General features: G+C 38.6%; 1 protein-coding gene across 1 annotated transcript in view; it reads right to left on the bottom strand.

The window, feature by feature from the left end:
- The window catches only part of GRAMD1C (GRAM domain containing 1C), a 115,015-nt gene that overhangs the window by 69,404 nt on the left and 29,646 nt on the right, over positions 1–15,965 (bottom strand). Inside the window, exon 6 of the mRNA XM_047874270.1 lies at positions 3,318–3,398. Coding sequence (XP_047730226.1) covers positions 3,318–3,398 — 81 coding nt within the window. The remainder of the gene's footprint in view (positions 1–3,317; positions 3,399–15,965) is intronic.

Here is a 15,965-nt window from a genome sequence, read left to right on the forward strand (position 1 = left end):
ATTGCTATTATATGGATATTGTTATGTTTGATTGCATCACTTAGTTCTCTAATTCTCCCCTCATACTCCTGGATTTTTTTATCTCGTTTTCTCAGCTTCCTCTTTTTCCATAATTTTATCTTCTAATTCACCTATTCTCTCCTCTGCCCCTTCAAACCAAGCTGTGGTCACCTCCATTTTATTATGCACCTCATTTATAGCATTTTTTAGCTCCTCCTATTTCTTAGTCCCTTGATCTCTGTAGCAATAGATTCTCTGCTGTTCTCTATAATTTTTTCAAGCCCAGCGATTAATTTTATGACTATTATTATAATTCTGGTTCCATTATATTGCTTAAATCGTTTCTGATCAATTCGATAGCTGTCGCTACTTCCTGGAGTTTCTTTTGAGGAGAATTCTTTCGTTTCATCATTTTGGATAGTCCCTGGGGTGGCGTGGAACTGCAGGGCACTTCCCCTGTGCTGTCTGGAGTAACTTGTGTTGGTGGACAGGGCCACAGTCAGACCCGATGTCTGTCCCCAGCCCACCACTGGGGCTACAGTCAGACTGGTGTGTACCTTATCTTCCTCTCTCCCAGGGGCAGAACTCACTGTGGAGTGGTGTGGCCCCTGTCTGGGCTACTTGCACACTGCCAGGCTTGTGGTGCTGCTTTGATGGGATCTGCTGTATTAACCAGGGTGGATCCACAAGGTGCACAGGGGTGGGAGGGGCAGGCTCAGCTAGCTTTGCTGTGGGTGGTCCCCTGTAGGAGGGGCCCTGCAGCACCGGGAGGGAGGCCAACCTGTCGGAGTTATGAATCCACAGAAGCACAGTGTTGGGTGTTTGCGCAGTGCACAAGCAAGTTCGGTGAACTGGTTCCCTTTGGGGTTTCGGCTGGGGGATGGGAGAGGGAGATGGCGCTGGCCAGCGCCTTTGTTCCTGGTCGAGCAGAACAGGGCTCTGTCTTCCAGGGCTCTACACCTCTCCCTCCTGTTGTCCTCTCACCCTCCCACTCTCTGAGCAGAGCTGTTGACTTATAACATTCCAGATGTTAAGTCCCGCTGGCCATCAGAACTCATGCAGTCCGGCCCCTCCACTTTTGCAAGCCAGACTCAGGCTCTGCCTTGCCAGGCGGGCTGCCCCTCCACCGCCCTGGCTCCCTCCCGCCAGTCCGTGTAGCACGCACCGCCTCTCCGCCCTTCCTACCCTCTTCCGTTGGCCTCTTGTCTATGCTTGGCTCCGGAGAGTCCGTTCTGCTAGCCTTCTGGCGGTTTTCTGGGTTATTTAGGCAGGTATGGATGGAATCTAAGTGATCAGCAGGACGAGGTGAGCCCAGCGTCCTCCTACGCCGCCATCTTCCTGAATCCTCTTCATTTTGTAGGGTCAGTAGTAATGTTTCCAGTTTCACTTCTGAATTTAATAATTTTAATATTTTTTTCTTGTTCAGTCTAGCCAAAAATTGTCAACTTTATTGATCTTTTCAAAGAAAAATCTTTTGGTTCTGTTGATCATCTTTTTGAAATCTCTTTTTCATTCACTTCTGTTCTAATGTTTAGTACTTCCTTGCTTCTATTTCCTTTAAGTTTAGTGTGTTTTCTTTAATTTCTTAAGGTGAAAAGTTAGGTTATTCATTTGAAATCATTCTTCTTTTATCATATAGATATTTATAGTTATAATATCCCCCTTTTAGCACTGCTTTAAGTGTACCTCATGAGTTCTAGTATGTTGTCTTTTTGTTTTCATTTAACTCAAACTATGTTCTAATTTATCTTGTGAATTCTTCTTGGACTCTGGTTATTTAGGAATGTCTTATTTAATACCCACTTTTTATGAATTTCCCAAACATCTGTTATTGAGTTCTAATTTCATTCCATTGTGGTCCACTGTATTATTTCAATACTCTTGAATTACTAACGTTTCTTTTATGGTCTAGCATATGGTCTGTCCTGGAGAATGTTCCATGTATAATTGAGAAGGATGTGTATTCTGTTTTGAGTGGACTGTCCCTTAGATGTCTTTTAGTTCTAGTTAGTTTATAGTTTTGTTCAAGTCTTCTGTTTTCTTGTTGATCTCCTTGGTTGTTCTACACATAATCGAAAGTGGGGTGTTGAAATCTCCAACTATTATTGTTGAATTGTCTGTTTCCCCCTTCAATTCTGCCAGGTTTGTTTCATGTATTTTAGGGCTCTGTTATTAGGTGTATATAAGTTTATAAATTGTTATGGATTGACTCTTTTAGTATTATAAAATATTATTCCTTGTCTCTATTAATTTTTGTTTTACAGTCTATTTTGTTTGATACTACCGCAGTCACTTCAACTTTCTTTTGGTTACTATTTGTATGGTATATTTTGTTTCCATCCTTTTATTGTCCATCTGTTTGTATCTTTAAATCTAACATATTTCATATAGACAGCATATAGTTGGATCAAGTTTTTTTTTTCATTCTTTCTGCCTACCTCTGCCTTCTGATTAAAGTGCTTAATCTTTTATGTTTAATGATTTAATGGCTATGTTTAATAGCCATTTTGCTATTTTTTTCTATGTGTTTTATATCTTGTTAGTCCCTCTATTCTTCCATTACTGCCTTCTTATGTGTGAAATAGATCTAGTATACCATTTTAAGTCCCTTGATATTTCTTTTACTATATTTTTAAAGCTATTTTCTTGGTGGTTACCCTGAGGATTTGCAGTAGTCCCTCCCCCCTTATCTATAAGTTCAGTTTCCCCAGTTTTAGTTACCCAAAGTCGATCACAGTCAAGAAGTAGACTGTCCTCCTTCTGACATACCATCAGAATTAGTAGCACAACAATACATCACAAGGCTATGTCATTCACCTCACTTCATCATGCAGTCGTTTGATAATCTCATATCATCAAGACGAAAGATGAGTATAGCATAATAAGGTATTTTAAGAGAAAGAAAGATACCACATTCACATAACTTCTATTATAGTATATTGTTACAATTATTCTATGTAATTATTTTTATTAATCTCTTACCATGCCTAATTTACAAATTAAATTTTATCATAGGTATGCACATATAGGAAATAACATAACATATATATTAGTTTCAGTACTGTCTGCAGTTTCAGGCATCCACTGTGGGTCTTGGACCATATCCCCTACAGATAAAGGGGAGACTACTATACAATCAACATCTTAACATAACTATGGATTCTATTTTGTTTCGAGTTTCTTCTTGGAATTTCAATAGTCTAGTCAAAATTAACTCCAAAAACATAAAAAGGAACTTTCAACTCACAAACACTGTTGAGGTACACATTGGGATGTTGCCATTATAATAAGTACCTGCCTCTGGTATGAACACTTACCTTGTCTAATAGTACATTCTGCCACAACCTAAAGATACTGAGGTAACTTCTGTCTCTGGCACCAAAAGATGTGAAGAAAAACTGCAAAGAAAAACAGAACAATGATTTTAGTGTCATAAAAAAAAGTGGGAAGGAGTGTCATGAGGATCTGTTGGCACTTGCTATGGTGAAAGCAAACTAATATGACACCATTACCTACTTTATATTTAAAAAAAATTTTTTAATGATTATTTTTGAGAGAGAGAGAGAGAGAGAGTGTGTGGGAGGGGGGAAGGGGCAGAGAGGGGGGGGGACACAGAATTCAAAGCAGGCTCCAGGCTCTGAGCTGTCAGCACAGAGCCCAATGTAGGGCTTGAACGCATGATCCATGAGATAATGACCTGAGCCGAGTTGGATGCTTAATAGACTGAGCCACCAACGTGCCCCTATATATTACTTTTGTTTCACTCTTTGCTAAAAGAGAAGAAAAACAGGTAACTGGTACATGAACGAGGTATCTTTAAAAATTGTATCTTACAGGAAGTACAATTTTATCAATATTTACTCAGGAAAGGAGCTTGAAATAGGTAGATATTTATGTACATGTAATTTAACTATTAAAATAATCTTCTTAAAAAATTTTTTTACATTTATTTATTTATTTTGAGAGAGACGACACATCGTGCAAGCAGGGGAGGGACGGGGCAGGGGGGGGGGGGGAGAGAGAGAGAGAGAGAGAGAGAGAGAGAGAGAGAGAGAATCCCAAGCAGCCTCCGCACCACCACCATGGAGGCTGATGTGGGGCTCAAACCCACAACCAGTGAGATCATGACCAGAGCTGAGATCAAGAGGCAGATACCTAATCAACTGAGCCACCCAGGTGCCCTATTTTAAAGATCTTAATTTCAAATAATATCATCTTTCATAGTCTTCTGAAAAATCCAGAAATAGTTAACTTCTACTAATTATATATATAACACTCCCATGTTAAAACTTAACTTTGCTTTGAATGCTATAGAAAAAAAAAGCATGTTTCAATCTATAATTCTATGTTTGGTTTTAGCTCTATCTCTTCCTCTGCATTTAATTGATTTTGCAAAGTCACGTTTTGAAATAGGCTTTTATGAGAAAATCTGACAAGTGACAGCACTAACGACAGTCTCTCAGTGTATCATCTCTTCCGACCCCATAGTTAGTGACTTTTCATGACTGAGTGGTTATTTTTAGGGATGAGAAAGCTCAGTTGTTGTTTGATTTGTTAAATAACATGTCAAACAAATAATGTTTTGGGTGTTTATACTTTTCATAGAAAGATTTTAAAGTGCTATTTTCTAGTTAGTAAATTGAAATGTTGCTATATATATACTCCATAAAGGAAAACTTTTCATAACAAGCATATATCTAGATTTTCCAAATACGATTACATACATAATATGTAACTTAACGATGACTACTTACTATCCTCTATCTCATTTTCTTAGACCCAAATCATTTTTTTTTTTGTATTTTTTGTATTATAATAATCTTGCAACCTTTTTGTTCAGGTATATAGATAAGAAAAACCTCCTCATCTCTCTTTCACCACTGTCTTATGCTTACTAATTCCCACGTCTTAAACTAAATAACTTGTAATCTACTTTATCCACTCATGCATACAATCTATCACTTAGTTCTACAGTTCTTAGTTTCTTGGGTCACTTTTCTTTTCCTTAGTTTCCTCATCTGCAAAATGGGAATAACTATAGTAGCAAACTTTTGTAAAAATTAAATGAGAAAATATATGTAAAGAACTTAACACAGTGTCTTAGAACAAATATATTCAGCAAATGCCAGTTGTTATTAAAATTAAAATGCTTGACCCTGCAATTTCACTAAATATGTGAGGAAAAATCATACATGAGCTCTAGAAGGCATGGTCAGGCTGTTCACTGCAGCACTGGTGGGTAATAACAAAATATTGGAAATGAACTAACATTAGAACAAGGAAACCATGGTAAATTCATTCTATGAAATACTACACAGCACATGTATAAACAGAAATAGCTCTATCTGTATGTGCTAACCTATAACTCCAAAAACTGTTAAGCTCTTTTTAAGAAAGGAAAACTGAAAAACAACATGTATAAGATAGAATTTGCTTTTAAAAACAAAGCAGAGGAGGAGCCAAGATGGCAGAACAGCATGGAAATTTTTTCTGCATCTCGCGTCCATGATATACAGCAAGACCAACACTAAACTATCCTGCGAACCTAAAAAACTGATATGAGGATTAACACAACAATCTGCACAACCTGAACCACAGAACTCAGCAGGTACACAGCATGGAGAGGTAAACTGGGGAAGAGAGAAGCTGCAGAGGGCAGGGATGAGTTTTTGCTTGCAGAGAGAGGACAGAGATGGGAGGAGAGTATGGGAAAAGCACCCCCCGCCAAAAGCAGCTGGAGAGAAAGTGGAAACATGGAAACGGCCTCAGGGATTGAACTATAAAGGGCGAAAGAGGAGGGTTTAAATTGCATTAAGACTCTATAAACAGGGGGAGCACAGAGTCTGAAACTCCACAGCTCAATACCTGGTGGTGCTCTGGTGGGAAAGGCGAATCCCCAGGAGCAGAGTGGACTGCAGGAGATCCTCAGGTCACACAGGGAGAAGTGGTTCCACTACTCGAAGGACATTTGGTAGAGGCTGTGCGGCCACCCAGTCCCAGCAGACCCCAGGGAACGACCACATTCACTGGTGCTAGAACAAGGTCGTTAAGAGTGAAGCCTGGTGCCAGACATGTGTTGTGATTTTCCACAATCCCTAAAATGCTGCTGCTACACGATTGCATGAACTTTTTCTGGGGTGGATTGGCACCCAGCAGCAGTCGATGGGCATCAGCAGCAGCATGGACCTGTGAACATTCCTGGATGTGGCTGACACCCAGCCATTGCTTGGTGAGACCCTCTCCCAGAGGATCTGAGAGGGTCAAAGCTGCAGTCTCTCAGAAGTGAGGGGTCGGGGAACAGAGCCACATCTGAGATAAAACTCAGGAGGGAGGTGCCTCCTGACAACCTGATGGCTTGGACACAGACAGTGTAAAAGCAGGAAGTGGACAGAAGCCGGGGACAAAAGACAGGTGCACAATTACTGGTCGGGGAGAGCACATAGTTCCGATACTAGAGACTGGGTAGCTGGGTGACACCATTTTCACCCCTCCTGCGCATGCGCATACACACCTACAAGCGCAACAACAATCCACCACCAGTAAGCTAAGTGGTGCCATCTAGTGGAGAATGGAGCCATTACACTAAGCCCAGACCAACTGGGCCAACCTCACTTTTTAGGATCACCACAAATCTCTCTGCCTGCTTAGTTTATGGACTATAAAGTACTTCATACTTTGACTTCTAGGAGAAAACATGTAATTTCAATTGTATTTCAGTCTGTTTGCTGCTCCATCTATTCAATAGTCTTTTTTTTCTTTCTTTTTCATTTCTTTTCTTTTTTTTGAATACAGAAAAAGAAAAAATTTTTATTTTCAATTTTTATTAAAATATTATTTTTTCTACTGTATTTTTTACTTTTTTGTAAATTTTTCAAATCCTATTTTACTTCCATCATTTCATTTTATTCTATTTCACTGTATTCATTTTCTCAAATTTTCAAACGTTTTCCTTTTTTTGTTTTTCTTTTTTTTCTTTTTTTTACTTTTTATCTTTTTTCCCCTTTTTCTCTAATCTATCAAACTCCTTTCAATTACCAGACAAAACACATGAGTATCTTGCATCATTTATTTGTGTGTTTATGTTGCTTTTAATGTTTCCATTTTATTTTTTTTTTACATTATTAATTCATTTTGTTCCTTCAAAATGACGAAACAAAGGCATTTGCCCCAAAAGAGCAGGAAGAAACAACAGCCAAGGACTTAATCAACAGAGATACAACCAAGATGTCTGAAGCAGAATTCAGAATCACGATACTAAGAATACTAGCTGGGGTCAAAAATAGATTATAATCCCTTTCTGTGGAGATAAGAGAAGTAAAAGCTAGTCAGAATAAAATAAAAATGTTATAATTGACCTGCAATCTCAAATGGATGCCACGGCAGCAATGATGGATGAGGCAGAACAGTGAATCAGTGATATAGAGGACAAATGTATGGAGAATAATGAAGCAGAAAAAAAGAGGGAGACTAAGGTAAAAGAGCACAATTTAAGAATTAGATAAATCAGTGACTCACTAAAAAGGAACAATGTCAGAATCACAGGGGGTCCCAGAAGATGAAGAGAGAGAAAAAGGAGTAGAGGGTTAGGTGAGCAAATCATAGCAGAAGACTTTTCTAACCTGGGGAAAGACACAGACATCAAAATCCAGGAAGCACAGAGGACCCCCGTAAGATTCAACAAAACCAACCATCAACAAGGCATATCATAGTCAAATTCACAAAATACTCAGGCAAGGAAAGAATCATGAAAGCAGCAAGGGAAAAAAAGTCCTTAATCTACAAGGGAAGACAGATCAGGTTTGCAGCAGACCTATCCACAGACACTTGGCAGGCCAGAAAGGAGTGGCAGGATATCTTCAATGTGCTGAATTGGAAAAATATGCAGTCAAGAATTCTTTATCCAGCAAGGTTGTCATTCAAAATAGAAGGAGAGATTAAAAGTTTCCCAGACAAACAAAAATTAAAGGAGTTTGTGACCACTAAACCAGCCCTGCAAGAAATTTTAAGGGGGACTCTCTGAGGAGAGAAAAGACATAAAAAAAAATACCAAAAGCAACGAAGACTAGAAAGGACCAGAGAACACCACCAGAAACTCCCAACTCTACGAGAAACATAATGGCAATAAATTCATATTTTTCAATATTCACTCGAAACATCAATGGACTAAATGCTCCAATCAAAAGACATAGGGTAATGGAATGGATAAGAAAACAAGATCTATCTATATGTTGTTTACTAGAGACCCACTTTAGACCTAAAGACACCTTCAGATTGAAAATAAGGGGATGGAGAACCATCTATCGTGCTAATGTCGCCAAAAGAAAGCCAGAGTAGCCATACTTATATCAGACAATCTACACTTTAAAATAAAGACTGTAACATGAGATGAAGAAGGGCATTATATCATAATCAAGGGGTCTATCCACCAAGAAGACTTAACAATTGTAAACATTTATGCTCCAAATATTAAGCACGCAAATATATATGTCAATTAATCACAAACACAAAGAAACTCACTGATAATAATACCATAATAGTAGGATACTTCAACACCCCACTTACAACAATGGACAGATCATCTAAACAGAAAATCAACAAGGAAACAATGGCTTTGAATGACACACTGGACCAGATGGACTTAACAGATATATTCAGAAAATTTCATCCTAAAGCAGCAGAATACACATCCTTCTCCAGTCCACATGGAACATTCTCCAGAACAGATCACACACTGGGGACACAAATCATCCCGCAACAAATACAAAAAGATCGAGATCATACCATGCATATTTTAAGACCACAATGCTATGAAATTTGAAATAAACCACAAGAAAAAATGTGGAAAGATAAGAAATACTTGGAGACTACAGAACATCCTACTAAAGAATGAAAGGGCTAGGGGCGCCTGGGTGGCTCAGTCAGTTAAGCGTCCGACTTCGGTTCAGGTCATGATCTCGCAGTCCATGAGTTCGAGCCCCGCGTCAGGCTCTGTGCTGACAGCTCAGAGCCTGGAGCCTATTTCCAGTTCTGTGTCTCCCTCTCTCTCTGAACCTCCCCTGTTCATACTCTGTCTCTCTCTGTCTCACAAATAAATAAACGTTAAAAAAAATTAAAAAAAAAAAAAAAAGAATGAAAGGGCTAGCCAAGAAGTTAAAGACAAAATTAAAAAGTACATGGAAGCTGATGAAAATGAGAACACCACGGCCCAAAACCAAAGGTGATCATAAGAGGGAAGTATACAGCAATTCAGGCCTTCCTAAAGAAGGAAGATAGGTCTCAGATACACAATCTAACCTTACACCTTAAAGAGCTAGAAAAAGAACAACAAATAAAACCCAAAACCAGCAGAAGACAGAAAATAATAAAGATTAGAGCAGAAATCAATGCTATTAAAACCAAAAACAAGCAGACAAATGAAAAACAAACAAAACAAAACAGTAGAACAGATCAATGAAACCAAAAGCTGGTTCTTTGAAAGAGTTAACAAACTTGACAAACCCCCAGCCAGTTTGATCAAACAGAAAACGGAAAGGACCCAAATAAATAAAATCAAGAATGAAAGAGTAGAGATCACAACCAACACAGCAGAAATAAAACAAGAGAATATTATGAGCAATTACATGCCAATAAAATGGGCAATCTGGAAGAAATGGACAAATTCCTAGAAACATATAAACTACCAAAACTGAAACAGGAAGAAATAGAAAATTTGAACAGACCCATAACCAGTAAAGAAATTGAATTAGTAATCAAACTCTGCCAAAAAACAAGATTCCAGAGCCAGATGGCTTTCCAGGGGAATTCTACCAAACATTTAAGGAAGAGTTAGTGCCTATTCTCTTGAAGCTGTTCAAAAAAATATAAATGGAAGGAAAACCTCCAAACTCTTTCTATGAAGCCAGAATTACCTTGATTCCAAAACCAGACAGAGACCCCACTAAGAAGAACTACAGACCAATTTCCCTGATGAACAGATACAAAAATCCTCAACAAAATATTAGCCAACTGGATCCAACAATACATTAAGAAAATTATTCACCATGACCAAGTGGGATTTACATTTGGGATGCAGGGCTGGTTCAATATCCACGAAACAAACAATGTGATTCATCATATCAATAAAAGGAAGGACAAGAACCATATGATCCTCTCAATAGATGCAGAGAAAGCATTTGACAAAATACAACATCCTTTCTTGATAAAAACCCTTATGAAAGTAGGGATAGAAGGATCATACCTTGAGATAATAAATGCCATATATGTAAGACCCAACACTAATATCATCCTCAATGGGGAAAAACTGAGAGCTTTCCCCCTAAGGTCAGGAATAAGACAGGGATGTCCACTCTCACCACTGTTATTCAACATAGTATTGGAAGTCTTAGCCTCAGCTATCAGACAACACAAAAAAACAAAAGGCATCCAAATCAGCCAAGAGGAGGTCAAACTTTCACTCTTCACAGATAACATGATACTCTATATGGAAAACCCTAAAGATTCCACCAAAAAACTGCTAGAACTGATCCATGAATTCAGCAAAGTTGCAGGATATAAAATCAATGCACAGAAAGTGGTTGCATTCTTATACACCAATAATGAAGCAACAGAAAGAGGAATCAAGGAATCGATCCCATTTATAATTGCACCAAAAAACATAAAATACCTGGGAGTAAATCAAACCAAAGAGGTGAAAAATCGATACACTGAAAACTATAGAAAGCTTATGAAAGAAATTGAAGAAGACACAAAAAAAATTGAAAAACATTCCATGCTCCTGGATAGAAAAAACATACATTGTTAAAATGTCAATACTATCCAAAGCAATCTATATATCCAATGCAATCCCTATCAAAATAACACCAGCATTCTTCACAGAGCTAGAACAAACAATCCTAAAATTTGTATGGAACCAGAAAAGACCCCGAATAGCCAAAGCAATCTTGAAAAAGAAAACCAAAGCAGGAAGCATCACAATCCCAAACTTCAAGCTATATTACAAAGCTGTAATCATCAAGACAGTATGATTCTGGCACAAAAACAGACACTCAGATCAATGGAACAGAATAGAGAGAACCCAGAAATGGACCCACAAACGTATGGCCAACTAATTTTTGACAAAGCAGGAAAGAATATCCAATGGAATAAGGACAGTCTCTTCAGCAAGCGGTGCTGGGAAAACTGGACAGTGACAGGCAGAAAAATGAACCTGGACCACTTTCTTACACCATACACAAAAATAAACTCAAAATGGATGAAAGACCTAAATGTAAGACAGGAAGCCTTCAAAACTCTCCAGAAGAAAGCAGGCAAAAACCTCTTTGACCTTGGCCACAGCAACGTCTTACTCAACACGTCTCCAGAGGCAAGGGAAACAAAAGCAAAAATGAACTACTGGGACATTATCAAAATAAAAAGTTTCTGCACAGCAAAGGAAACAATCAGCAAAACTAAAAGTCAACTGATGGAAAGGGAGAAGATATTTGCAAATGACCTATCAGATAAAGGGTTAGTATCTAAAATCTATAAAGAACTTACCAAACTCAACACCCAAAAAACAAATAATCCAGTGAAGAAGTGGGCAAAAGACATGAATACACACTTCTCCAAAGAAGACATCCAGATGGCCAACCGACACATGAAAAAATGCTCAACATCACTCATCATCAGGGAAATACAAATCAAAACCACAATGAGATACCACCTGACACCTGTCAGAATGGCTAACATTAACAACTCAGGCAACAACAGATGTTGGCAAGGATGCGGAGAAAGAGGATCTCTTTTGCGGTTCCTCAAAAAATTAAAAGTAGAACTACCCTATGACCCAGCAATTGCACTACTAGGTATTTATCCAAGGGATACAGGTATGCTGTTTAGAAGGGGCACATGCACCCCAATGTTTATAGCAGTGCTGTTGACAATAGCCAAAGTATGGAAACAGCCCAAATATCCATTGATGGATGAATGGATAAAGAAGATGTGGTATGTATATATACATATATATATATATATATATATATATATATATATACACACACACACACACACACACACATATAGATATATACACAATGAAGTATTATTCGGCAATCAAAAATAATGAAATCTTGCCATTCACAACTACGTGGATGGAACTATTATGGGTATTATGCTAAGTGAATAAATATATAGGGTATTATGCTATGTGAAATTAATCAGTCAGAGAAAGACAAATATTATATGACTTCACTCATATGAGGACTTTAAGAACCAAAACAGATGAACATAAGGGAAGGGAAGCAAAAAAATATAAAGACAGGGAAGGGGACAACAATATAAGAGACTCTTAAATATGGAGAACAAACAGAGGGTTACTGGAGGGGTTGTGGGAAATCGTTGCACCATATACTAACTAACTTGGATGTAAATTTAAAAAATAAATTTAAAAAATTTAAAAAAAAGCAAAACTATATGTGTGTATGTATATACATACATACAACTATATGTTTATATATACATACACAAAGGAAAAAAGTCTAAAAAGATACATACCAAACTGGTAACAGTGTCTGCCTCTAAAAAAACATAAATAAATGGAATTGGGGGTTATGGCATGGACCAAGACGCTAGTTTAAAAACTGTTTGATGATGATTTTGTTAGGGAATGCAATGTATTCATGTATTAATTATAAAATTAAGACTATGCTTATTTTAGCTCTTCTTCTCTTCCTCAACAGCTCAGTCCTAAAGCTATTGGTAGAACAGAGAAAAGGAGGCATCCACACTGGAGGGGAGCGGAGGGAGAAAAGAGCTGCAGTAGCCCAAAACAATGTCAAAACCTGAAAAGAATGAGGAAGTTGTCCACATAGAAGGGTTGCCTTACATGGAGTATCAGAGACCAAGCAAGTAAGAAGGGCCTCCATATATGAGGGTGATCTGGAGCATGGTTTCAGAACAAGAACATGGTGAGGGGCCCAAGTCAGAGCCCATCAAGGGTGACCGTGTAAAGAGGTAGACTGGTGTGGGTGGCAGAGCCCAAGCATTGCAAAGAGTGTGACCATGAACAGGAGCAGCCTACAAAAGCATGTCAGAGCTGGAGCAGGTGAGGGTGACACAGCATGATAGAGTCCATGAGGGTGGTTTTGTGCTGGGGAGTCAGAGCCTGAAGAGGTGAGGGTGGCAACCACACACAGTGACAGACTGGCACAGAATATCAGAGCACAAGCAGGGAATGGAGGGCATCCCTTTAGAGGGTTGATCTGGCACAGGGTAAAGTGAGTGCAGGGAAGGTGCTTGGCATAGGATGTCAGACCAAGCAGAGTGAGGAGTGCTTTCACATGGTGAGAGCACCTGTGCCGTGATGGGATGGGCAGCAACTGGACTGGAAAGTGTCAGAAACCAAGTCAGGTAAAAGGGCATCCATGTGGGAAAGGAGTGGCAAAGAAATGAAGTTTTATTACATAGAGGTCAACTGATCAAGTAAGTAAATATATTGAGGATAATGGGAGCCTGGCTTCTCAGTCAGCGAAGAGAGTTACAAATATCAAAGGGAGGAAACAAAACTGAACTGTGTAGTGTTGGACAGGAATTAGAGATTTCAGAGTGAATTCTTGGTTTATGACAGATAAGTAGAAAGACACTGATGTACAAATGGCTAAATATGTGTGTATATTATGTGTATGGGTGTGTAATTATATATACATTACATATACCCTTATTCTTACTATTTAAAGGGCTCAGGCATACGACACCCCAATAGCAATGAATACACTGGCTTCTAAATATCAGTCTTCCCTTAGAAGAAATCACAACTGGGGCCTGGGGGGCTCAGTCAGTTAAGTGTCCTACTCTTGATTTCAGCTTGAGTCATGATCTCGTGGTTTGTGGGTTTGGGCCCCACACTGGGCTCTGAACTGACAGCATGGAGCCTGCTTGGGATTCTCTCTCCCTCTCTCTCTCTCTCTCTGCCCCTCCCCCACTCATGTGCATGTGCACACTCTCACTCTCTCTCCCAAAAATAAATAAACATTAAAAAAAAATAAGAATGAGAACTTTTTGGAGAAGTGACTGATTCCAGGGCTGAGGCAGAGAAAGCCTGGAACACCTTATGTCAAAAAGCAAGGAAATGCTCAAACAATACTAAGAATAGTCAGAAGGTCACCAGAGCCACCTTAAGGGCCTGCAACTGCCCAAATCTGGGACAATTTGAGCATCAAAATAAATAATGCTAGTAATGGATTAAGACTCACTGAATAAAACAAGAAACTATGAGGACATGCTGATATAAGTAAATGAATGAATAAATGTAAAGTTTGATGAAGAATTGTATATTTATGTAGTTTCAGAGTAGCTTGCCACAAAATATTATTACAAAGGAAAACAGACTACAGTAAAGTCTGGCAGATTAACCATCTTAATCAAGTGATCCAAGTGAATATCGCCAATAATGGTAGAAGCTGAAGTCATGGGCCATCTGATAGGATGCAGTGTAAAGAACAGAGTATCACTTTCATGTCATTTCTGTCAACATTGCATAACCTACGTTTAGTTACAAGGAAATATTAAACAAACACAATTGAGGGATAACTTAAAAAATAACACCTGTAATCTTTAAAAGGATCAAGGGCACAAAAGTCAAAAAAGACTAAGAGACTATTTCAGAATAAGAAAATTAAAGAGCATGACAACTAAAAGTAATTATGTATTTCTAAACTGCATCTAATTGCTATAAAGGATGTTATTAGAATATCTGGGGGAACTGAAGAAGGTCTGAGGATTGAACAATGGTAATGGTCAATGGTAATTTCTTGATTTTGATGGTCAGCTTGCGCTTATGCAGGAGAATCTCTTTGTTGGAAATACATGCTAGGATATTTGGTTTGCTATCTGGAGTAATGAGGTTTCAGAGTAACAACTTACTCTCAAATAGTTCCAAGGGGATAAGTTCTTTGTACTGTACTGGGGAGTATTCTGGAAGGATAAGATTATTTAAAAATAGGGGCACCTGGATGGCTCAGTCAGTTAAGCATCTGGCGCTTGATTTTGGCTCAGGTCCATGATCTCATTCATGAGTTCAAGACTCAATTTGGGCTCTGCACTGATGCCAAGGAGCCTACTTGGTATTCTCACTCTCTCCAACTCTCTCCGCCCCTCCCTTGCTCACACTCTCTCTCTTTCAAAATAAATAAATAAACTTTAAAAAATAAAAAATAAGTAAATAAAAATAAAATTTAAAGTGCATTGGAAAGAAACTGTAAGATTTAAAAGTATCATTACAATGATTCAATGTCATGATAGTGTTTCTCTCCCCTGCTTCTCTTTCCTCTCTCTTTTTCCTTTCATTGCCTCCCTTCATTCCTTCTGTGGTTCCTTCCTTCTCCTTCCCTTTCATTCCCTTCTTTGCCCTTTTCCCTACTTTCCTTCTTTTCCTTCCTTATCTCTTTTGCTTTCTCAGCATTATGCTTTTTTTTTAATATATGAAATTTATTGTCAAATTGGTTTCCATACAACACCCAGTGCTCATCCCAAAAGGTGCCCTCCTCAATACCCATCACCCACCCTCCCCTCCCTCCCACCCCCCATCAGCCCTCAGTTTGTTCTCAGTTTTTAAGAGTCTCTTATGCTTTGGCTCTCTCCCACTCTAACCTCTTTTTTTTTTTCTTCCCCTCCCCCATGGGTTCCTGTTAAGTTTCTCAGGATCCACATAAGAGTGAACACATATGTTATCTGTCTTTCTCTGTATGGCTTATTTCACTTAGCATAACACTCTCCAGTTCCATCCACATTGCTACAAAGGGCCATATTTCATTCCTTCTCATTGCCACGTAGTACTCCATTGTGTATATAAACCACAATTTCTTTATCCATTTATCAGTTGATGGACATTTAGGCTCTTTCCATAATTTGGCTATTGTTGAGAGTGCATTATGCTTCTAATGTCACACACAGAGCCCTAATCAATTTTCCAGGTGGGTACAGAAAGATTC

The sequence above is a fragment of the Prionailurus viverrinus genome, chromosome C2, assembly GCF_022837055.1.
Source record: "Prionailurus viverrinus isolate Anna chromosome C2, UM_Priviv_1.0, whole genome shotgun sequence".
NCBI lineage: Eukaryota > Metazoa > Chordata > Mammalia > Carnivora > Felidae > Prionailurus > Prionailurus viverrinus.